Source organism: Chamaea fasciata, unplaced genomic scaffold (assembly GCF_029207755.1).
Source record: "Chamaea fasciata isolate MVZ Bird 193981 ecotype frontalis unplaced genomic scaffold, bChaFas1.0.hap1 SCAF_5, whole genome shotgun sequence".
In the NCBI taxonomy this organism is placed as follows: Eukaryota; Metazoa; Chordata; class Aves; order Passeriformes; family Sylviidae; genus Chamaea; species Chamaea fasciata.
The window spans coordinates 67,416,815-67,439,829 of NW_027094090.1; the positions used below are offsets into that span (position 1 = coordinate 67,416,815).

At 45.8% G+C, this 23,015-nt stretch overlaps 1 protein-coding gene across 1 annotated transcript in view; it reads left to right on the forward strand.

Moving 5' to 3' along the window:
* Nucleotides 1-23,015, forward strand: part of CACNA1C (calcium voltage-gated channel subunit alpha1 C) — a 449,625-nt gene that overhangs the window by 386,575 nt on the left and 40,035 nt on the right. The window contains exons 32-33 of the mRNA XM_066184282.1: nucleotides 11,212-11,295; nucleotides 11,985-12,068. Coding sequence (XP_066040379.1) covers nucleotides 11,212-11,295; nucleotides 11,985-12,068 — 168 coding nt within the window. The remainder of the gene's footprint in view (nucleotides 1-11,211; nucleotides 11,296-11,984; nucleotides 12,069-23,015) is intronic.

Genomic DNA, 23,015 nt, shown 5'->3' on the forward strand with positions numbered 1-23,015 from the left:
CTGAATAACACGTCAGCTTCATCCAACAGGAATCATATTTAGCTAAAAATCACATGCTCTGGGATGCAGCATGGTGGCATAAATTAGTGGCAAGACAGTTTGCTAGCTGAAGGAAAGAACTAAAACAACAGGGAGGACTAGGTCTGAGGGGAAAAAAGAGAAAACCCAAGTTCTTGGAGGAAGAAAAACCAGACAAAAAATGAAGAATGGGAAAAGATAAAATACCCTTAAAGGCAGAAAGAAAAAAATAAATTGAAGACCTTGAAACAGTAAAGTATTCATAAAATGGAGGAAGAAGTGATTGGGCAAAAAAGTGATGCAAGGAAAAGAAAAAGAGAAACAGGACTGAAAGAAAAATTAAACACGGGAAGGGATTTTTAGAAAATTAAAAACTGAATTAAAACCCATGCCTTTTAAGCTAATGAGCATCTTTTTGTGCTTCTACGTTTTATTGAAGTTCCCTGGCAGGCGTCCCAGGTCTCCATGTTCAAACACATTAGACTCTCAGCCACAGAGCCTCCCTGTGTACTGCCTCATCAGGGTAATTTGCAGTAGAATTTGGGTACGGTTTGTTTCCCTGCTTCTGTGGATTACAATCAGCCCTGTTTCAAAATGCAACGTCATGTTACTTCAGAAAGACTTTCCTTTTTCACCCCAGATTTTGCTGTGGGTGAAGTCTGGATGTCTTGTATATTCCTCTGGATCTTCTGTACCCCCAACAGCCCAGCTGGAATCACTCTCAGCTGCCACAGGACCAGAAATCCCTGAGGTCTTTGCCGTGCCCAGATAAAGACGCCAGATTCTGCATTTCGTGTGCAGCCAGCCCGAGGCTCTGGAGGAACTGCTGAACCAGCCTCGAGGGTTTGGGAAATCAACTAGAAAAAGGGGAAAAAATCTTTACCCTTCATTAATTGCTCCTCTGCTTTCTCTTTGCGGTGATTACCTGTCTGCCAGGATTGCCGTGCATTTTGCACACTATACACATCATGAGGAGACTTGGCCAGATTGTCTTTCATGTCCGTAGATCTGGGAGGAGGAAGGAGCTTCTTTTCCAACCCTTTCCGAAAAAGGAAATACTAAAAGTTCTGTATGTCAGAGCAGCCTGTTTAGGTGACTTTGGTGGGAAGAAATAATTATTCTGGGCATGGATGAGCAGGTCATCCCAGTCCTCTGTGCACACCAGTGGGTTGGCACAGTCAGCTGATAGATTTGCTCCTGGAAGCTTCTTGCCTGACAGAATTTCTGTCTGCCCATATGTCCAGGAAAAGGAAGGAAAAGAGAGGCTTAAGAAGGAAAGCGAGCCTCTTGCAGCCCGGTGTGTGCCACAGCATTCTCTCAGCAGTTCAGCACTGAGGCTTTCTCACAGACCATGGGAGACCCCACCAGCCAAGAGCCATTTGTTTGGATGTGTTTTGGATTTGTTATTCCAGGTACTTAATCAAAACCACTCGGGAGAGAGTGCTGTCCACCCAGGCAGTGAAATTTAAACAAAGAGGAACTACATCCTGGTGCTTTAGTCTGCTGGCCCATCGAGCAGAGCCTTGAATAACAAATCTTCCAAGCTAATACAGAGAAAGAGAGTTTGCAACAGAATGCTCAGGGATGAGGTTGATTTGGAGAGTTTCTACAAGTGAGGAGTTAGCTAGCAGATAACTGCCTCCTTCATCATGTGGAGGCACAGGGAATCCTCTTTGATGGCTTCTAGATTTCGCTGAGCTCCTCACCAGCTCCTGGGTGTGTGTGGGAGAGGAAATCTGGCCCTTCCAAACAGTTTGAAGGAGAAGAAAGCAGTGCCAGACTGAAGTTGTTCTATTGTGCATATGCTTATATCCCGAGATGGCATAGGCGTGACTGAACCTAAACAAGTCATGCAGTGTGAAAAACACTCGGTAGGTGAATGCAACAGAAGAAACGAGATGGATGATGAGAAATGAAACTTTCACCCTAAATCCTCGCTCATAACTCTGCGTGAATCTGGGTCAGGAAGCATCAAAGCCTTCCTCGTCAGCACTGGTTCGCATCCTGTATGAAGTGGCTCTTTCCCCTTTTATTGCAGGAAATAAATATATCTGCCACAAAGACACCAGCGGAGTGCACCTTATTTGGTTTCTTTGTTGCTGCCCCCTGAGAAAGAGGCCAACAACGAAATGAGTATCCAGAACAAACTTCCCCCTTCATGAAAACAACTTGTCCTTTCACGTCGTGGTGGAAACAGTTGGTGAGGGACAAAAAGGCTGTTTGATCTGCTGCTCCCCATGTTGCATCTGTTGTTTAAATGCAGGATGTTCTCTTTCCTGGAGGACGAGGCCAGCAATTTTCTGCAAATACATCCTCTAATTACTACAGGGAACGTGTGAAATGTCTAACAATGATCAGCCAAGAGCTGTGCAGTCCTCCAGCTTTCTGAAGGATCAATGGAGAATTCGGTAGGAAAAAGTAAAAAAAGGCTGTTAAAGGAGCTGTGTGAGAGCTTCAGTGGTAGAGGACCTTTTCCTTCACAGCAAACATACCCGGAGAATTTGCATATTGCTGCAACATTATGACAGATGTATTTTCAGTCTGGCACTTGGGGGGGTTTTAATGTCGTTATAAATGATCAGAAATAATTATATGACTGCGCCGTGCAACAGTGTGGGAAGCGCTGTATTAGCGACTGCGCTCAGTTATTTAATACGGAAAATTATCTGCACGGTGTTAAAAGCCCAGTGGGATGGTGAACCAGGGCCTCACTCACAGCAGCACCAAACAGCAGCAGCAACAGCCTGGAGAGGGAACAGCGCCAGGGAAAAGCAACTCGCTCCCCCTCTCAGGCAAAAAAAAAAAAATCCCGACCCTCTGTCACTTCATGTGAGGTTGTTTCAAAGGGTCAAAATCTCTCAGGGAGGCGAATCTTCACGTAAGAATGGTGCCAGATAACAGACTGTGATACAGCACCCGCTAAGAACCATTCATCATGTTAGAAAGTGACATTTCCGCCGGCAAATGGTCGCCTGGCTGACACCTAAGGGAGGTGATCTCCCTTCTCTCATGCATCTGGCTTTTGGAGACCTTGGAAACTTTAGTCCTCTTTGTTTCTGCTCCCCCAAGAGTAAAATGAGGGTAATTATCCTCTTCTGTTATGATTGATGGATCACATGAAAATAAGTATTATTTTATTACCTACTCTAATCCATATAAAATTAAGCCTTTTATGAAAATGGAGTAAAAAGAAACCCTGTAAAAACCCACTGCTCATACCTGATGTGGTGTTTCTTGAACATTTGTGCCTTTCTGCCACTCAGTATCCACTGTCCACTTGTTGGAATTCCGGAAACTTAGATTTTAAGATTTTAGTATATACCAATGTGTGAGAAGCAATATGGAGGATTTGAGGCAGTGTCTGGGTCCTTTTCTTCACCTTCTTCTTCCTTCTTCTTCACGAGTTTGGGTGGTTTTCTGTCACTGGTTGATGGAGTCTGCATTGCAGCCTTCAAGTGGTTCGTTATTGGGTTTAAAGTGAAAATAATTTAGGTGGCATTTCATAATTGGACGGATTGTCCTCGAAAAGACCTGGTAGAGATAGAGAGGGACTCCATTTTACTTCATTTCTCTAATTTGCTACTTAGAGATCACGGCTTGTGAGTCTGTAAATAGATAAGAAATAATAAACATCCAAGCCTGAACACAAACTGCAACTCCCGTGTAATAATCCCCACCTTGGGGAATGCTTCTTCACCCACTGCTTGCCCCTATCTCATCTTCCCACAACATGAAGTGACTCTTCACCCTGAGAGACGTGGTACTTCTGTCCTGATAGGATGAGCTTTCCTTCTTTTGAAACATCCTTGCCTGGGCTGGGATGTCAGTCCTGCTTTAGGAGATAGAAAATCCTAAATAAAGCCCCTCCTTTAGCTCTGTTCATAGGACTGTTTCATGTTGCTGGGCTGGTTTATTGCCTTCAGGAGTTCTTTCCTGGCTCCCATCAAGACACACTGCTCCTAGACCTCCCAAAGTCTTTGAGCACTTGCAGCTTCTTCCAAATGGAATTTGACAGCCGAGTTCTCATTGGGATAAAAAATTCTCTTTGTGATAGAAGATCTGTTCAGCCATCACATTCACTTTTCGGTCTTGCTGGTAAAACCAGTGCTTGATTGTGTTTCTCTTTGCTGAGAACAGGTCTGGTTTCTGGCTGCAGGGCAGTAATTGTGTAAATGGCTGCTGTGAGCGTCCTGTTCATGGGAAAAAGGGCCTAACTCCTCATGGGGCATTGCTGTGCCTCAAGATGCCTGTAGGAAGGTCAGGAACGTTTATTTTATTTTCTAGGTGGACAGCAAAATTTATGAGACAGCTTTCAGCTATTCTGCCACCATTTTCGTGCATTTCTATCAAGGAGGCCTTAGTCATTATTGTTCAGAGGCATTACTCACCCTTCCTCCAAAGGCAGTTAAGAGCAATCCAGGCCAAAAATTCCATCAGGATCAGCTGGTTGAATCATCTGGTTTTCAGCGTGCTTTACTGGTATAATTTCCTCAGGCCTGGCCTTCTCAGCATGTTGCCTGGAAGTGCACTCTTTGCTACGTCTAAGAGATGCTTTCACAATAAATGTCTCCATCCTGCCTTTGCCACGCTTCTTTCCCAGTCTTCGGAGGACCTTGGCACCAGCAGGTTGCACTTCAAGCTGAGAGCTCGTGTATTTCTAAGCACTTTAGAGGAAATGGAATAGAGGGAGATGTAAGGTGGCTGTGCCACCAAGTGCCACCACCCTCGGCACCTGAAAGGGACCTGCAGGAAGGCTGGAGAGGGTCTTTTTGCAAGGACACTTAGTGGCAGGACAAGGGGGAATGGCCTTGAACTGAAGGAGGGCTGGGTTAGATTAGGTATTGGGAAAAAATTCTTCCCTGTGAGGCTGGTGAGGCCCTGGCACAGGTTACCCAGAGAAGTTGTGGCTGCCACATCCCTGGAAGTGACCCAGGCCTGGCAGGATTGGGATTTGAGCAACCTGGGATAGTGGAAGGTGTCCCTGACCATGGCAGGGGCTGGATTTAGATGAACTTTAAGGTTTCTTCCAGCCCAAACCATCCTATGAGTCCACGTGGATGGGCACGGAGGAGGCACTGCTGGGGCTCTTCGGAAAATCCAGTTCTAAAATTGGATTGCAAAATTCTAAACTGGATTGCGAAACCTGGAAATTCTCAGTTCACAGATATGATACAGTCTTTTCTAGCCATGTCCCCCTGACATCATCGATTATCCTTAGGTGTCTAGAGCAGAAAAAAGAGATTCTGTATTTCCAGCCTCCATGAATGTTAAAGTTTGTCAAACAGAGGCGTGGGGGCCTTGGTTCAGGCAGTGGGGGGTTTTTTGGGTTTTTTTTTTTTCCTGTGATGGGGATATTTGTTCCCCAGAAGCACAAGTGAGACCTGGAATTTGCTTTAGGACCTACGGGATTTCAAACAATAATCAGGTGTCCACTTCAAAGTGCCCAGTGACGAGGTACCTCAGTTTTCTACCAGCCACCTGGAAATAATCATCGGAGGTCTTTTTCCAGGTCACAGAGCCATTCAGGTCCTCCAACTCTTTTTGTTTCTGCCAAGAAGAGTGTTCAGGATGTCCAAGCAGGCCCTCAGACCTCAAGGGACACCTGTCTGCTTTCACAGGTGCCCTCATTGTGAGAGAGAGCATGAAACAAGTGAGGGAGGATAAAAGGGAAGCATCAACATTCATGAGTGTCCATCCTGGGCTATCAGTTGGTCTTGTTTTCTCATGGAATTAGCAAAGAGTCACGAGGCTCCTCCAGAACTCGCCAGAACAGTCTGGAGTGATGAAATGCTCCTCATTTCTTTGCCTGTCTGCGGAAAGATTTGAAGGAGGAGAAGGCAGCCTTGTTTAATTCCCTGCAGCAGTGACTCATTACAGTGACTGGTAGGTGAACTGCAGGGACTCTGTCTCAGAATTAATCCATCAGTGGATGAGAGTTGATAGATAGTATGCAAATAGATGCTGTTTTCCTGCAGCCTGTCAGGAACTCCAGGCAGCTGCATCCTCCACTTGATTCCTTCTCTATTAGGTTCTGCTAATTTTCCTGATTGCTGTTATGGCTAAATGGTATCTCAGCACAACAGAATTTGCATCTGACACTCATCTCCATCCCGTGTCAGGAGCTATTGTAGCTTTTTAGGTTTGCTCAGCACGCAGGTGAATTCCCCCCAAATCTGCAGTGAGAGCGTGTGCCTAGAGCCATGGAACTGTGTAAATGTCCTTTGGTTCAAAACTGTCCCTTTTGCAGAAGTCCTTTCGGGGAAAGCCTCTTTTAATGAAGTCTGAGGGCTGACTCTCACAGCTCCAAACAGCCTGCAGCATTTTCCCCAACGAATCCTTGTATTAACTAAACATCAGCCAGACTAGCAGTTCATCTCGTTTTGCAAATCCCCAGCAACGTCTGCTTTGCCCTTTACGATCAGCAGGAAATTTTTTGCTAAGAAATCCCACTGAGTGTCAGGCTATCAGCCCCTTTCTCTCCTTCCTATGTGCTCTGATTTAGACTTGATGCTTCTTTATGGTTGTTTTAGCATGCAGGATTATTTCAGAGGAGCGGCAGCAAGGTCAGCCTGCGGTGTGCCCTCCTTTTGGGCTGTGCAGTTCTCTCTGTGTCTTAGTTTCTCCTCCTCAGTGCTTCATTCCTGTATTCATAAATACAGACATGCATGCATGAATGCACATCCTTCCCTTTTTTTCTTCCTGTAACAGCATCACCTTCCACTGGGGAGCATCCCACCTGCATTCAGATCCCACCCAGTGAATAGCCTTGACCTTGCTGTGCTCTTCATCTTTAGAGACTTTTTTTTTTTCCCCTCAGAGGGGGCTGTTAGATTTTTTGCCTCAGAAGAGGCAAAGAAACGAGAACCTGTGACTCAGCAGATAAAAATCTGCACGTAAACCAGCACACAAGTGACCCCGCAGGTCCCACAGGGCTCGATGCTCAAAACCCAGCCAGTTCCATGAGTCAACAGCACCCTTCCCCTGAGGACTCCTGTGCTTCAGAGCGGATGCACAGCACTCCAGCCACCACATATCCTTATTATGGGCTCTTGGTGACTCTGAGCTTCAGATAGACCTCCTCGGGCAATTTTCCCTGTTGTTATAATTGAGGCTTCTCAGATCTTCTATTTAGGATCTCAAATTCACAAAAAGAGTAGAAGAAATGGTGTCCTGAGATGTCAATGCCTCTGTTGGCACCTAAATAAAACCCTGGCTTCTTTCACAGCTAATCTCAGCAACTAGGAAACCTAAAAGTGATTGGCAATACTCATCCTGAAATGTCTGCTCCTCTTGCACAAATGAGATTCCATTCCAGTCAGCTACTGCATATTTATGCTCAGCCTTTCGTTAACTTATTGATCATGTGGTGATACACTATCATTTGCTACCTTTGGGGGAAAAAAAAAATGGGGAAAAGAACGTGCTCTACTGGTGGGGCTATTTCATACTTCCTGAATATTCAATCCAATCCTCCTGGTCTCTCTCTGTCCTCTTTTCCCCCCAAAAGCTTCATGGATCTCCAAAGGCATCCCACAAGAGAGGGTGACTCCCATTCCCCCAGTAAAGCCCTGAGGATGCCGTTTTGTAGCATGCAATTAAAGCTAAATCAGGGTCAAGCGTTCTCCCTTTATGGGTAAAATACGGAATTGCACTCCAAATTCCTCTCCTGCAAAAACAAACAGTGCCATCAATTCGTTTCCAGTCAGACCTCCACCCTCTTGGGAAAAGTATGCAGAACTTTCTGGTGGGAAAAAAAAAAAAAAATTTGGAAATGCAACCTCTTTATTAGAGGGAAACTCTCTTCCTTCATTGAGTTTGTCTTTCACGAGCCACCCTGGTACAGTCCAGTGAGGAATGTGGCTTGAGGAGGGACTTTGAGGTCACAAGAGGCAGGTCCTGAAGGGGTGTAGCTCACTCTCATTTCACACCCAGAACTCCTGACCGGGTTGTGAGGTCTGATCCCAAGCTAAATCCCACGTGGCCATTTGTAGGTAAATTTCTCTCCGGAGGGTGGGTGGCTTTTCAGGGAAGGATCCCATCACCTTGATCCCTCAATGAAGCTGTGTCCTGTGTTCTCTGTTTCCTCAAGCTCTCTTACTGTGAATAATATCTTCCTGTTTTTCACCCTTCTGTTCGAAACACAGAGGGAGCAGGTGAGGAGGAAGGGAAAGGTTTTAAAATTCATGTGTTTCCTTAATTCAACACCGGAATTTTGGATGTGGGGTTGAGTAAAACTGCATTCACACCCATGGTTCCTCTCTGTCACTCGTGTGAGAGACACAGGAGGAGGAGGAGAGCTCCCTGAGTTCGCCTTGCAGCCACACGATATCAGACTGGGATAATGCTCTTCCTGAGATCCCAGAGCAGACCAGCCCATGACTTTCAAGCAAGGATCTTGCTGCTGAGACTCAGCCGAGCATCCCAGGAGAAAGAGGCTGCAGTGTAAATTTGGAGCAACGCTGTTGAAGTCAGCAGAGTGACTCCAGATGCACCGTGGCGTCTCAGAGGTCCAAAGCAGCTATTTCTGATGGCGATGGAAAAGGAACCTTTTCTTTCCAGGCCTGAATCTCTCCTGAGATGTGCCAGCTCTGTCAGCGCAGTGTCGTTGCTCCCAGAGAGGTTGTACTACTACTACTGAGAGCAATTTACAACTGACTGGCTTTGGTGGTCAGCTGAGGACAGGATTTGATGCCACTTGTCACCTGGGCTCTGCATCTACAGCAAATGCTCTTTCACCAGAGCCATGGTTATTTGGGCTCGGTGTAAGAAGCTGCTCAGAAAAAAAAAAGAAATTGTAGATTTGGTTACACCGAAAACATTCTTTGCAGTATGATGCCAATCCTAGTGAAAACACCAAATATCTGTCACTGGAGATTTGAAAAATCATTAAAAGTCATCATCTAAACAGCACGTTTTGGATCTTTGCCCTTGCAGCTGCCCAAAATCAAACTCTCAGGGGTTTTTTTAAGTTGTTTGGATTCCTGCTGAAATCCTTATTAATTCCTAAACCACGCAATTTGAGAGGAAATAGAAGAGAACCATTCTACTGAAGGCATGCATTCATTTGGCACGTGGGCAGTGCCGCTGCCTTCTGCAGGACTGCGCCCATGGACAGGGGCAGGAGGATTGGGTCTGGTGTCTTCTGCTCTCTTCTTTGCTCCTGCAAGTCTGCCAAGGTCTCATCAGGCTGCAAAGGCGCTTTGTGTAACTCTGTACGATCTGTGTCTGTCCTTTTATTTATTCAAAATGCGTTTGCCTCTACAATTTAATCTGCTGTTCTCTCCCTCCCCTTCCTCTTGGTGAAGTCTAATTACGGTTTTATTCCAGGTCCATCTGGTTGCTAATGATGCCGGACATCACCGCTGAATTCATTCTAATATTTGTTGTGTATTTCTAGGCTGGACGCTGAATAATAATACTCTCTGAATTTGCTTTTGCTCCTGTTTGCTTCCTCCCTGTTGTAGCTAATTGTGTAGTAACGTGTAGCCATGGGATGGCTGCTCCTTCCAGTGTAGGCCTGCTAAGAGAGTTGCCTGTTTCAGGCTGTAGAATAAAGGTGTTTTACCCTGGTTTTGAGGAGAAGACTTCAAAGTCCCCTCTGCCAGCTCCCTTCACTGGCATGGAACCAGCTGGGCACTGGCTTTTTCTGCTTCATCTTTTCTTTTTTTTTTTTTTTTTTTAATTTCTTTTTTCCCTGCCCAAAGTGTAATGTTGCTCCCAAATGTGAGTCTCAAAGTCTCATGGAGGCAGTGTTTCGGGAGACAGAAAGACACTTTTTGCCAGTGCCTGCTCCATGTGGTGGTTGAACCCTCAGCAATGTGAGGTTCCCAAGCCCGACTTTGCACAGTGCCAGTACTGGGATAATTTTTTTCTTTCTTTCTTTCTTTCTTGGTTTTAATTTTTTTTTTTTTTCCTTTTCTCCTTTTTGCTTTCTGCAACGCTGCCTGGGAACAGTGGCTCCCACTTTACCCATGACCTGACTCTCGGACTAAGAATAGCAGTCACAGTGCAACTCGGGTTCAGTCTCACAGGAGACAAGCTGCAGCTGGGAAACAGGGAGGTCAGATCAGCCCCTGCTCACAAAACCAAACACCCGAAAAGGAGCACGGAGGGTTTTGTGTGTTTGCCTCCTGTTAAGACTGCAGAACAAGGGCAAGAGAGTGGCACAGGTGTTCAGCGAGCCAAGAGGAATTTTCTCTGCTCGTGAACTTGTGGAGGAAGTTTCCACACAGAGGTTCATCTCCTAGGCTGAACAGGACCTTCTCCAAAAGTGTTGGCTGCGTCCTTGCAGCCCACCCACCAAAAAGCCATGCAGGATGAGGACAGTAAGCAGTGCTGATCGGCATCTCCTGAGCTCTGGGAGATGTTTGGGGTAGCCCCTGAAGTGCTCAGCCGTCAGGTGACAGCACTGCTGTGGAACTCTTTAGCAGGAGTGAGCAGCAGGTCTGGCTCTGAGCAGCGCTGAAGCCAACTCTGCTCTCATTCTCTCCCCTCCCTGCCGGGAGCAGCCAGGCCACACTCCCAGCTCATTCCAGAGCCACAGAGATCCCGCTCCTGCTGTGTGTTGTTGAGACAGCACCTAAAGCATTACTGCGAGAAACTTTAAGGCTAATAATTGTGGTAATGCTGGGCTGTGGCTGGGTAAAGAGGAAGGTGAGATTCAGACAGCACATCCCCAGCCTGCCCGTGCCCTCTCCTCCTCCATGGCACAGCAGGCAGCTGTTCCCTGTGGAGCCCTACAGCTGGAACATGGCCTGGGGGATGGATACTGACAGTGGGGAGCCGTTTTTTGAGGAAACCACGTTGTGCTGTTCCTGTACTCTCCCCACTAAGTCAAATGGGAAGGGTGCTGCGTTGCCAGGAATGGAGATGTCTGGAGGAGCTGGTCCTGCCAGCCTCATCCCTTCCAGCAGCCATGCTCCAAAATGATCTGTGTGACCTCCCTTCAGCCCCTGTCTCAGAGTTGGAGGGGAGGGGTGGCTTCTCTGGAATCCCATGAGCTGGAGAGGGGCTGCTCACACCAGTCAGGGAACCCAGGCCTGGGCTACAGCTCGAGACACAAAGCAAGTTAGACTTAAGAGGAAAAACCCCTTGAAGGTATCAGGGCAGAAATTCTAATGGTAATTTTGAACTGTTTTTGTCTGTCTAACATTCCTTTTTAATCCCCATCCTGCCTGCCCCTTCCTTATGTAGGGTTACTTTAGTGATCCTTGGAATGTTTTTGACTTCCTCATCGTAATTGGCAGCATTATAGACGTCATTCTCAGTGAAACTAATGTGAGTATTACTCTACCCTCCCCAGGATACCACCACCTCCTCCTCCTCTGCTGTTCCTTCTCTCTTTCTCTCTTTTTTTCCTCTCTCTTTTTTTTGTTTTCTGGTTTTTTTTCCCTCTAGTCATGCTTTTATTGAACTTGCCGTCGTCCTTCTCCTTCTCCCAGGGAAAAAAAAAAAAAAGGAGGGGGGGAAAAAGCCTCCTTCTTTTTCACTTGTCACAGCTGGCCCCAAGGCTGTGACTGGTGAAAGCGCACAGAGTTTGGGGTGTGTGTGCTTTTTTTTTTTTTTTTTCCCTCCAAAAGGTAGACATGCTTGAGTGTAACTTTCTGACTAACCAGGCTTTTGTTGATACCCTCCATCATGTGAAACGTTACAGAGGTTTGAGCAACCAATACTGTAGAGTGGTAAGAGACTATTTAATATGCCCACGTAACCTCTTTCTTTTCTTATTTTTTTCCTCTTCTCTCCCTCTTTCACGCTTTTGTTTCGTTCTTATTTTCGTTTCGTTTTATTTTTACCTTTTTTTTTTCTTTTTTTTTTTTTTTACTTTTTTTTCCCCCTTTCTTTTTCTCCCTTTCCCTCTTTCTCTCCCTTCTCTCTCTCTCTCTCTCTCTCTCATTCTTTCTTCCTCTTCCTTCTTTCCTCTCTCTCTTCTCTCTCTCTCTCCTTGGCTTCTCTGCCACATGCAGCACTATTTCTGTGATGCATGGAATACATTTGACGCCTTGATTGTTGTGGGTAGCATTGTTGATATAGCAATCACCGAGGTGAACGTAAGTAGCTGGCGTCTGTCCATGATCGTGCCTGCTCTAACATTCATTTGTCTTTCCCCGGGTTCTTTTTCTTTTTTTTTTTTTTTTTTAATCTCCCCCCTTCTTTATTTTGAGTTTAATTTTTTTTGTTGTTGTTTAGTTTCAAAGCTCTTTCTTTTATTTTTTTTTTTTTTCATTTAATTTTTTTAATTTGGTTTGGTTTTGTTCTGCTTTAATTTTTGGAACGACTTAAAGGACTTTTTTGGACTGTTTGCATCATTTTTCTTTCCCTTCATAATCCGCCTGGCATGACTTAAACTGTATAGCAGGAAAAGTGATGGGAGAAGTGGAGTGTAAGTGAGAAAGCTCTTTGTGCCATGGGAAGCTGCTGGAATAGCCCCAGGCCAGCACTTTGGTCTGCCCAGTGTTATGCCTTGCTTCCCATGGCAGTTCAATACTCTCCAACCCCACCAGAGAGATAAAGGTCAGTTCTTTCGAGGTGGAACTGAGGGAACCAAACCAGGAATCCTCCCTGCGCCTCCTCACTCAGGCTTCCTCCAAAAGAAATGAAGACCAAATCACCTCTGCTTAGAGGAAACCCGCTCCTAATGTTCCCTTTCAAATGTGAAAATAATAATAACGAATTAAAAAAGGTAGATAAAATAAAAATAAAGCAGAAATCCCAAAGGAAAACAAAACACCAGAGTTCCAACCCTTTTTTTTTTCCCCCGTTGTTGATGTTTGGAGCCTGATCTGCCCCATCTCCCAAATTGCTCCGGCCCAATTGACACTGATTGGCCCCACTTGTGCCCATCTCAGCAGACAGGTGAAGGACCGAGCGAGCCACGGAGACTGAAATGAGCATCAGGTGTGCAGGAAATCAATCACAACAGGCAAATTTTTTCCCTATAGCTCTTTTTCTGGAGGTGGATGGATACAGAATTGTAGGATAAATAGACTAAGGATAGGCAGGGAACACACAGATTCCCAAAAGAAAGGCTACGATGGGTTTATGAGCATGGGCAAAAATTACACTGTAAAATCCGGCTCATAAAGGCCAGGAAAATAGAAAGATTGAAAGAAAATTGCTGTAAATATGTGAAAGAACAGCAAATTAGTCATGAGTTTTCAAAATTATGTGGCTGTTGAATAAACATTCCATCTTGGAATTGTTGTGTACCGTAAAGACAACCCGTTGCAAGCAGAAAAGTGACAGCACAGTTTTCACTCAGTGCTGTGTTTAAGGAAAAAAAAAATCAGGCAAGTGTTTTGTAAAATAAAAATTCCTTACTTGGAACTTTCCAAACAAAATATTTTCATGTCTTGGTTCTACTTTAATTTCTGTTCAACTTTTTTTTACTTTTATTCTTTTTTTTTTAAAATTCTGAAACAGAAATATTCATTCCAGCTGTAACATTTTGATTTTGAATAAGCGAATTTTAATTTTTTTAAAACTAGTTTATTTTCCTTGTCTTTTTGAAAGAATGGAAAATAGTTTTTAACTGAAAAGGAACTTCTATTTTGCATCTCTTAAATGTCCTGTTTTCTGGACACGGAAAGCTGCTTACAACGTTTCCCGCAGGATGTTGTAAACAATCCTGGTTTCCCTTTCACTGGGTAGATATTAGTATTGGGCTGACTTTGTAGAGGGATGTTACAATGAGGCTGAAGTTGTGAATTTTTGAAGAGCGAAATTTAAACCTTTCCTCTGCCACACTTGTCACAAGCAAACTAAGTAGGGAACCTGGCAACAGCCTTCAGGTTGTGGAAAAGTTCAGTTCTAATCCATAGAGGGAGAACTGTGCATGGCACTGGAGGGAATGAGCACAGTTAACTGGAAATGGATCATATTAAACATCAATAAGACTTCGCTCACCGATGTATTTAAATCCGTATAAAAGTCCTCTAAGCAGATAGGAAGCGAACCCTTGTGTTTTGGTACATAACCAGTCAGCAATTCTAACCTGCAGGAAAATCCAATGGCTCCTTTTGAAGAAATTCAGCTTAATCTCCTCATTAACTTCCATAGTGTGAGAGGAAGAGAGTCACCCAGGTGTCCTCTTGCTGTTAGTGGCGAGGGATGCTCCTTCCCCAGGCACCCTGGACACGTGTGACAGGAAATAAATTGTTATTTGGAGGTGCCCACCTCTGCCTGGTGAGTGTCTGGCTTTGTTAGGTCTGTCTAGACACCCAGCTCCCAGACATCAGGTTTCAGCGGCATAAATCACACTCGTTCTCAGCATCTTGTCGAGACAGTCCTGCTGCTGCTGCTGATGGTTGTGGTCTTCAGTCTCCAGGGCTGCCCGTGCTGCTGTGCTTAATTGCCAGCGACAAGGCTCTCTCTCAATTCAAGTTCATGTCAGGCAAGGCCCAGAATCCAGTTTTCAGTCGTAGAAACCCATGAAAAATGAGGACATGGCTCTGTCCAAACAAGCAGCACCTGTCTCAGGTGAGGAGGCAGCAGGGCTGGCCCTGGCTCTTTTAGCGAGGGCTGCGAAGAGCATTGTGTGGTGGTCCCTCTGTTTCCTCTAAAGAATCCTTTCCTTCTATACAGTTTTACAGATCTCTGCACACGTCTTTTTGTTACCTGGCATGTTTAAATCTTCTCTTTTTATCTAGGCAAGTCCTTTGCTACTAGTTTCTAATGTTTGTTACTAAAAACTTGCACAACCTTTTTCGATGCACTGATAAACGAGCGGCAGCTATGGATTGAGTTTGTTCTGAAATGTTCTGAAATCCCTTTTTTGCACTTATAACCCTTATCGAATAAGAGAATGTTTTGTATGTCGGTTTGTCCTGTCAGATTCCCTCCCTGCTAGCAGCACTTGGTATGTTTTACACCTGTAGAAAAACGGGCTCTGGAAGTAGCAGCCCATCTTGGACGGACGGTTGTCATCTCCCCCAAGCAGTGTGAGGCAGTTTGTGACACTTTTCTCCCCTCTCCTCAGGGCCTTGTTGCTTCCTTGCTGTCTGTGGGCTTGAGCAAGCCCTGCCCTGTGTTTCTGTGCACCGTCTTGTCTTGTTCCCAAAGACCTGAAAAGGACAGAAACGATGAACCCCAAAAGGCCAACCAGCTCCATTAGTAGGAGATGTTTAGACTGGCCAGGTGCAGGTGAAAATATTTCTGCTGAACTCCTTAGAAGCTGAAGAGCGCTTGTGTGTGGTAGGATTTTGGAAGGTGCTGCTCTTGGAGTGGAGGGTCAGGTAGAAGGGAGGATGGAGACTCCTGGCACAGGTCAGCTATAGACACATGACCCTGAGATCTCTGGGGTTCACCAGATGTTTGCAAACCCAGCAGGCTCTGAGCTGTAGCTGTGAGGAGAGCCCTGAGTGACTGACAGCCTCCACAGCGTGTGTGTGTGTAGCTGTGTGCTTGCTTTTGTCTCTGCAGCTTCCCCGTGTTCTGGTTTGTCTTTTGTTTTTCCTTTTGGCATTGTTTGTTTGTTTGTTTGTTTGTTTGTTTGTTTGTTTGTTGAGAAGGAATTTCCCAGACCGAAACCTTTGTTAAGACATATGTGAGTGTGCGTGGGTGGGTGTTTGTGTGTGCACCCCCATTAATTGTTCCCCATGTCCCTGAGAGTGTTTGGGCGCCTGTGTGGGCTACAAATCCACGGGAGAGTGTCCAGACATAAATCCATGTGTGGGGGGAAAAAGAGTGTGAATGCCAGCACGAGTATTTCACCTGTATTTGTGCAGGGAATGGTTGCTGATGGATTCAGGCGTTGCTGTGTGTGACTGAGCTTTCCTCTCAGTGACTGCTGTACAACTAACTTTCTAGCCACAAAATGAAGATATTATTATCATTATTATTATTATTATCATTATTCCCCCAAATTTTTGGAAATATTCAATATTTCTGTTTTGGGGCAGTCTTACGCCCCTTCCTAAGTAACTAAAGAGGGACGAGAGGAATTTATTTTTTAATCTTTTGCTAAAAAAAGAGCTTCCGAGGCAGAGACCACATCTACCATGTGTCAGCTCTCTTCAAGGCAAAGAACGACTTTTGGGGAGTAAGATGAAAAATGGTACCACATATGAGGCCTGGGATGTAAAGCCTATGGATTATATCCCTTGGACTTTGATTAGATCCCTATACCTCAGTCTTCCCATCAGTGGAGACTGTTATTATTCCTTATGTTTAAAAAGTATTGTTATTAGAGTTTGCAAAACCCTTTAAGCTCCTTAAGAAGAAAACCTTAAGGCGGTAAAAATTATTGCTCTCTATTATAATTGGAAATAAATTTTATAGGAGTCGAATAAAAAACCAGCAGGTTTTGGACTGTATCATCCCAGTGGTAGCCCCAAGCAGAGAGTAGCACTTCCTTCTTTTCCACATCAGCAGACACCAGCAGCCTGGAGCTGAGCTCTCTAAAGGTGACTAACAGCCTGCTGTCCCCTCCTCCAGGCAAAAGAAAGTTGCTCATTACTGTTTGTTGCTCTGTATCAAATGGGGAAATCAAGCTCCATTTGTGCTGTGCCACAGTGCCCCAAAGCAATGAAAGAAAAACAGCCAGAGCCTGAGTCACTGGGAAAGCTGTTCCTGTGACCTCCCTCCCCTTGGTGGGAGAGGAAAGCTGCCTTTTCCTTGGTCCACAGGGTCCTTGTTCCCTTCATCCTTTCCCCTGCCGGCGTCAGACCAAAGGGACTGCGTGGCTCAGTCCTCATTTTTCACCAAAGCCATGCCCCTATCAGTGCCCACAGAGCTGGAGGAGCCCTGGGCTGCTGAGGGGCTGCTCCTCCAGCTGCAGCGGGCAGCTCACAGCCTGCCGGTGTGTGAGAGCTCCAGAGGCACCTCCAGGTGGGAGCACGGTGTCTCCAGAGCAGCGACAGCGGGGCTGTTGTGTGTCTGATCCCACCTGTCTGTCTGGAAAGGATGGCAGGGAGGGTTGGTGCCTCTCTGGGTCTGTCTCCGAGGGTTTCTGCTGGTGACTCTGAGCGTGTCTGCGTGCTTCTGTTTCGGGCAGCCGTGCTTGGGGGTGTGTGAGGATGAGTGAGGAAACCACCTGGGCTGGTCCGCACCCTGCCTGTCCATCCAGAGCCACGGCTGTGTGTGAGTCTGAGTGTGAGTGTGAGTGTGAGCCCCGCAGGAGGCACAGGGAGGACACCCAGCACAGGTACACCAGGTGATGTGGTGAGCCGGGGGGCTGAGCTTGGCTACGAGATGAGGACTGTCAGGGATAGAGAACTGGTGAATTTTTGCGAAACGATGGGATATTTCCGTGCGTAAAACGCCCTCCTGTTGCGGCAGCACACGTTTTTTTCCTAAGAGAGAACCTTGCAAGTGGTTTGAGGGTTGATGGAAATGGGCGAAATGGGGTTTTAATGGGAGAGGTGACAGGAGGGGAGTGCAGCGTTGAGTGCGGGCATCTGGGAGACGTAGGACTGGGGTGCCTCAGGAAGCAACCCCCCCTGTGAAGGTTAGGGAAACCCAAATATACCAAATAACCCAAAGTAACGCCCCACCTTGGTGTATTACTTGCCTAAAAAATGTCAGTCAGGTCTGTGTTGTCCCGGCCTGCTGGGAAATGGTTTGGTGTTTGCCCATCGGGTATTCAGGAGAGCTGAGCACTTTATACCTTGCGCTCCTGGAAAGGTTTCCAAATTCTGTTAGGAAGTCAGCAGAGGGTTGCAGCTTGATTGGATCCTGAGTGCCGGTGCGGCAAGGCCAGAGAAATACCAAAGCATTGAGCTCCCAACACTCGGAGACTTGTGCAGCGATTTCTCATTTAGTCTGTTTTATTTCTGGTGTGAAGCAGCTCAGCCGTAAACCAGGCGCATGAGGCCCTTTTTTTTACAACCATCTTGCTTTCGGTGTCAAGAGGCTTCATATTATTTGCCATGGGCTCCTGCTCCCATTCTTTGGAATATCTGACAGCCTATACTTAAATCTCCCTTTCACCCTCTCCTGCACCCCTCCTCCCTTTTAACCCCCACCCTGCCTTTCTTCCTTTTCTCCCCGCCTTTCCTCTGCCCCGTCTCCAGCCACCACTAAACCTCACGGGTCCGTTCCCACTCCCAACCAATGTGTCTGGAGGCAGAGAACCAGTGGCTCGAGGCCCTGCAGTCCTTGTCCAGGCACAAGGACTGGAGCCAAGCCCTGCCACACAGTGCTGTGCACACACCCCTCCCTCCGAGGGAGCAAGGATCGCGGGAAGGACGACTTGCATCCAGCCTGCACCTCACTGGGGGACTGGCATTCATATCTGTCGCTGTGTCTGTCCGTCTGTCTTTCTCTGCCTGTCTGGTTCTCTCTGCTTCCACGCCCTTTGCTGCTCAGATTTTGGCCGTTGTTGGGGCCGCAAACCTTTGCTCACCAGCTCGTTCGCCCAAGCATCCCGGGTATTTCCCTCTCCTTTCTCCCTCCCCCTCTCAAATTCCATCTGGGTAGCAGAGGCCTCCAAATTATGGATCACGTAGCAAAGGGCTGGGGAAGCACAGTGGCTTCTTTTGGCATCTTGTGTTGTCACACCCCTTTACTGCTGCCATCCCAGAAGTTGTCCGTGGTCCCGAGCTCTCCCTGTGTGCGTGTACATGTCTGTATATATGACTCGTTCTTTGTTTTTTTTTTTCCTTTTTTGTTGGAAAAGCTGCTGATAAAATTGATGGGATGGGAGGGAGGGGGAGGGTGGTTTTAGTTTTCTTTTTTTTCTTCTTTTTTCTTTTTTTTTTTTTTTAATGTATCTGGTGGTGTTTTTATCGTTGGAATAACTCAGGTAACCCACACCACGGTGGCCCCAGCTGTAGGAAGCCACGTTGAAGCATGGTTGTGAGCTGTAGCACTTGGCAAGTGCTTTATTTTGCCTTTGAAGAACACCAGGAGAGCTGCCCTGGACTCTTCCACAGATTAGGCTTAGATCAGTTTTGAATTTGATCACCTCCCGTGCTTAATCCACAATTTTAGTGCATGTTTTTCACCCTGTATTGGTGAGAAAGAAGCATGGTATGAATATCCAAGCACAACCATGTTTGAACAGGGTTATTTTGGGTTTGATTTATGTATATATTTGTCATGATAATGGGGCCTCTTTTCTTTTTTTTTTTTTTTTTAAACTCTTGTCTTTAAAATGTTTGGTATTTTGAGCGCGTTTCCAGAGTTCATAATTTGGTGATTTGCCCCTCGAAAGGGGTGAGTTTGGTAACTGCACAACTTTTTCTGTATGGAAATCTAGATGAAATCTGGACATTCGGAAAAAGTGTGTGTTTTCTGAAAAAAAGAAAAGGGGAGAGTAAATGCAAATGACTCCTCCCTCAGTTTACCTGAGTGTTTGAGCAGTGCATATGAGAGCACCATAACTCCCACTTTGAAAGACTCTTCCTACTACCCAGTTTTAAGGAAGTACCTCAATATTGTGATTTCCACAGAGTTGTTATGCTTGGCTTGTGACGTTATTCCAGGCCCACGGAAAAAAAATCAGAATGTATTTTAGTGCAGGGAAGAGTTAAGAGCAGCATAAAAATAAATTTGCCTTACTGGAAAAATTTAACCACACGCATTCTCGTTAATTAAGATAGGAGAAATAGAAGATAAAGGATCCAGGAGAACCAAATTTGTAGAAGTTAAATGTGAAAGCAGCAAAAAAGAAAGTTAGACAGCCCTCTGTGACTATAAGATCTGATGCATAAACCTGTCTGGAGTCCTTCTGGGTGAAAATGTTTAAAATGGTGGCCCACAGCAACTCACTGACTGTCCTGAGCAGTGAATTGTGCTTTTAATTAGCGCAGGCATGCCCATACCCAAAACCTTGCTGGGTTTTAAGGCCTTTAGAGCAGGAGTCCTGTTTACTTATTGGACTGTAAATTATTGTTACAATAACAGTAAAGAGCTAATAGTGGGAACACAAAGATCCATAGACCTCGTCCTGTGTTGATTCAACAGTAAAAATAAGTGTATGACATCTACATTTCAGTACAAAGAGCTCTTTAAAAAGCCTACATCCAGATTTTCTGGCCAGTATTTAATTTTACTTGTCATTTTTCTATCACAGCACTTTGAAGAAAAAAACCCACTGCAGTCCTCTGGCATCAACATCTGTGATATAGTACAGTTATATTTCATCTTGCTTTTAATTCCAATGTGATTTTCCACAAAGCCAGTTAAAACACTCAAATTAAAAAAGAGCTACCCCAAGCTGATTATATTTTTCCATTGGCTTGCTAGCCAGGATAAATCATTCCTTTTGCCTAGCAAAAGTTTCTCTTAACTTTCCCTGAACTCTACCAGAGATTGTATCTTTATACGAATCCAAAGAAAAAAAATCTCTGACTCTTGATTCCTTAGATCATCTCTGAATATATTAACGTTAACTAATGATCTCTAAGCACCCTAAGTTAGATGGTCAAAAAGGTGCAAAAAGGTCAAAAACTTCAAATCCAGCTGGTTCTGTCACCTTAGGCAACTCCTCGAAGCAGTGAGAGACGTTTCTGGCGTTGAATTCTCTTTTTTCTCAGACCTACCTTGCTGAGAGTGCCCAAGGAATTTTCCAGTGTGGCTGTTCTCCATACACAGGCTGCAGTAGCAGAGAGGGCACAAACCCCTCGTTTCACTCACTCACTTTTGCTGCAAAAGCTCCTGTTCTTCATGCAAATCACAGGAACTTTTAGCATCAGTGCTACAAGACCTCACTTGTAGCACTGCAAGATCACCTCGTACCCTTGTGCATATTTAGAGGAATTCTAACTGGTCCCAGCCTGCACTGCCAGTTCCAATGAAAGCAACGGAGGTGATGGAAGAAGGGAAGACACACACACGAGCACTTCACTTGTTTTCCTCTTTAACTTGCTCTTCTCCCCCAGCTTCTTCTCCCAGTTCTGCTGAAATCTTGGGCAGCGGGCATTTTCAGCAAGGCAGCAGAAAGTTCCCCTCTGTCTTATGCAGGAGTAGATTTTCTTCTCTGTCTTCAGCCAAGATCCCACCAGCCCAGGGGAACTGCTGCTCCCCTTGGTGAGGGTTTTTGTGGCAGGCACTGGGCAGCCTTTCAGCATGGTGATGGTACCAAGTCTGCGAAGCCAAATGTGCAGACTTCCCATCAAATACACACCCAGATCTGCAATCAAGGGCAAACATATATAAATCAATTTTATCCTTTCTAACGTAGCAAATGTAGCGCCCTCATCTAGCTCTTGCCTTGCTTCTTCTACATTCTCGTGCGCCAACCAGGCAAACACAAGAAGGGTGGGGTTGGGTTTTTTTATTATTTTTTAACAGACATCTGGTTTTTCAATGGCTGTGCTCTTACCTTCCCTCCCTGATCTGCTCTTTGTGGAGACCGTCTGGCACAACGTGCCGACAAAACAACTTCAGCTTCATACCTCTTCCCAGGCGTCTGCTAAATGGGACCCACTCCCTGCTGCCAGCCAGATGACCAAGCTGTAGGGACTGGGTCGTGCTGATGGTCAGCTGATTGATGGCCCAGAAATGTGACTTGGCTCTAAGTGCTGCTGCGGAGTGGTGGGATGTCCCAGCTGGTGGCACCCCAGTTGTTCTCTCCAGCTCCACTTTGAAGCTCAGAGACACCAGTGCTGCCTGCTGAGCCTTGTCTGGGTGGCTGGGAGAAAATCTCCTTCATCCAAAGCCAGGCATCTTTGCATGAGGTGAACAGACATGAAGGCAAAGATGCCTCAGCTGTAAGGAAACACTTGTTGATAGGAAAACATCAAAACAAATTGATGTTTAGAGGCAGGGAATTTGAGACTCAGCTGTGTGACCGTACTTGGACACAGTAAATCACACAGAGTGAGCATTGCGTATCTTCTTAACAGTACCTACCCGTGGCTTCTTTTATCAAATAATCCATCAAATCAAGAATAATTTATTCTTGGAAAGATGTGTAGAACAAGAAAACGTTGCTCAGTAGCTTTGTAAGATCTATTCCCAGTCTCCACATGACCACTTCTAATGTCTTCTGATAATGCCTGTGATTGGCATTTCAAATCCCAGGATGACACGTGGGCTTTATTGTATCCCATAATATCATGCAGAAATCCAGTACGAGTCTGTAGGCTGGTTTGGGGGTTTTTTTCCTAGGAAATGCTCTGCATCAACATTAAATAACCTTCTCATTTAAAAGGCAATGAAAAGACACAGACTGGGGATTAAACACGAGCTGCTACAAATCTCAGAAGAAAATGGTCCATAACAATCTCTCTGTTTGGGCTGCTGCTATCTCTGGGTATCCTCCCTTGGGCAAAGATTAATTACACAAAACTGACAGGGGCTGATAGTTCACCTGCAGCCATCCAGAGCCTCTTGCAACCCGCAGACCTGTTGCTTTGGAGCGAAGGTGGGTTGGGTTTTCTCCTGCTTCCACCAGCACGTGCAGCTTCTTGAAGCAAAGAAACCTTTGCTTAAGAACCTTAATCAAAGCACAGAGATGGCTCATCCATCTTCACGCTGTCCCAGAAAGAGCCTTTGGGCTTCCCGAAGGATGGGTCCTGGCAACCCTGCACATGGAATCTTTCAACTGGTGGCCTACCTGCCTCCCTTCCCAGAAAAACCTGCTCCTGGTCCAGCCTCCATCTGGCTCCAGTAGTCCCCAGAGTTACACCGAGGAGTGGGGGTTTTGCTGCAGACCACAGGCCTCCTTCCAGCCTTAGCACCACCACTGTAATTCCCCATCGTTGTACAGGATTTGAGCAGTACAACAAAGATCCCACTGCAGTTCCCTTCTGGATTCAGGTGCTTCTGGAACCCTGCAAAGTCCAAAGGGCTCCCTCCTCCTTTCAGCCTGAGGCTGACCAGAGAAACCCCAGAAACACCAATAACACTCTGTTCTTCATTTTTCCTTCTTCCTCATCCTTTTCCCACACCATCAGCTAATTCAGAAGTAATCAACAAATACCTGCAGAAGTGCTCAAACATCCGGTGCAGAGAAGACAAACGCAGCCATGGCAGCAGAAGGACACGCCTCTGGGAGTTTGTTTAACTCCTCAAATCACCAGTCTGCAGGGAAGAAGAAGCCAGAGATGCCT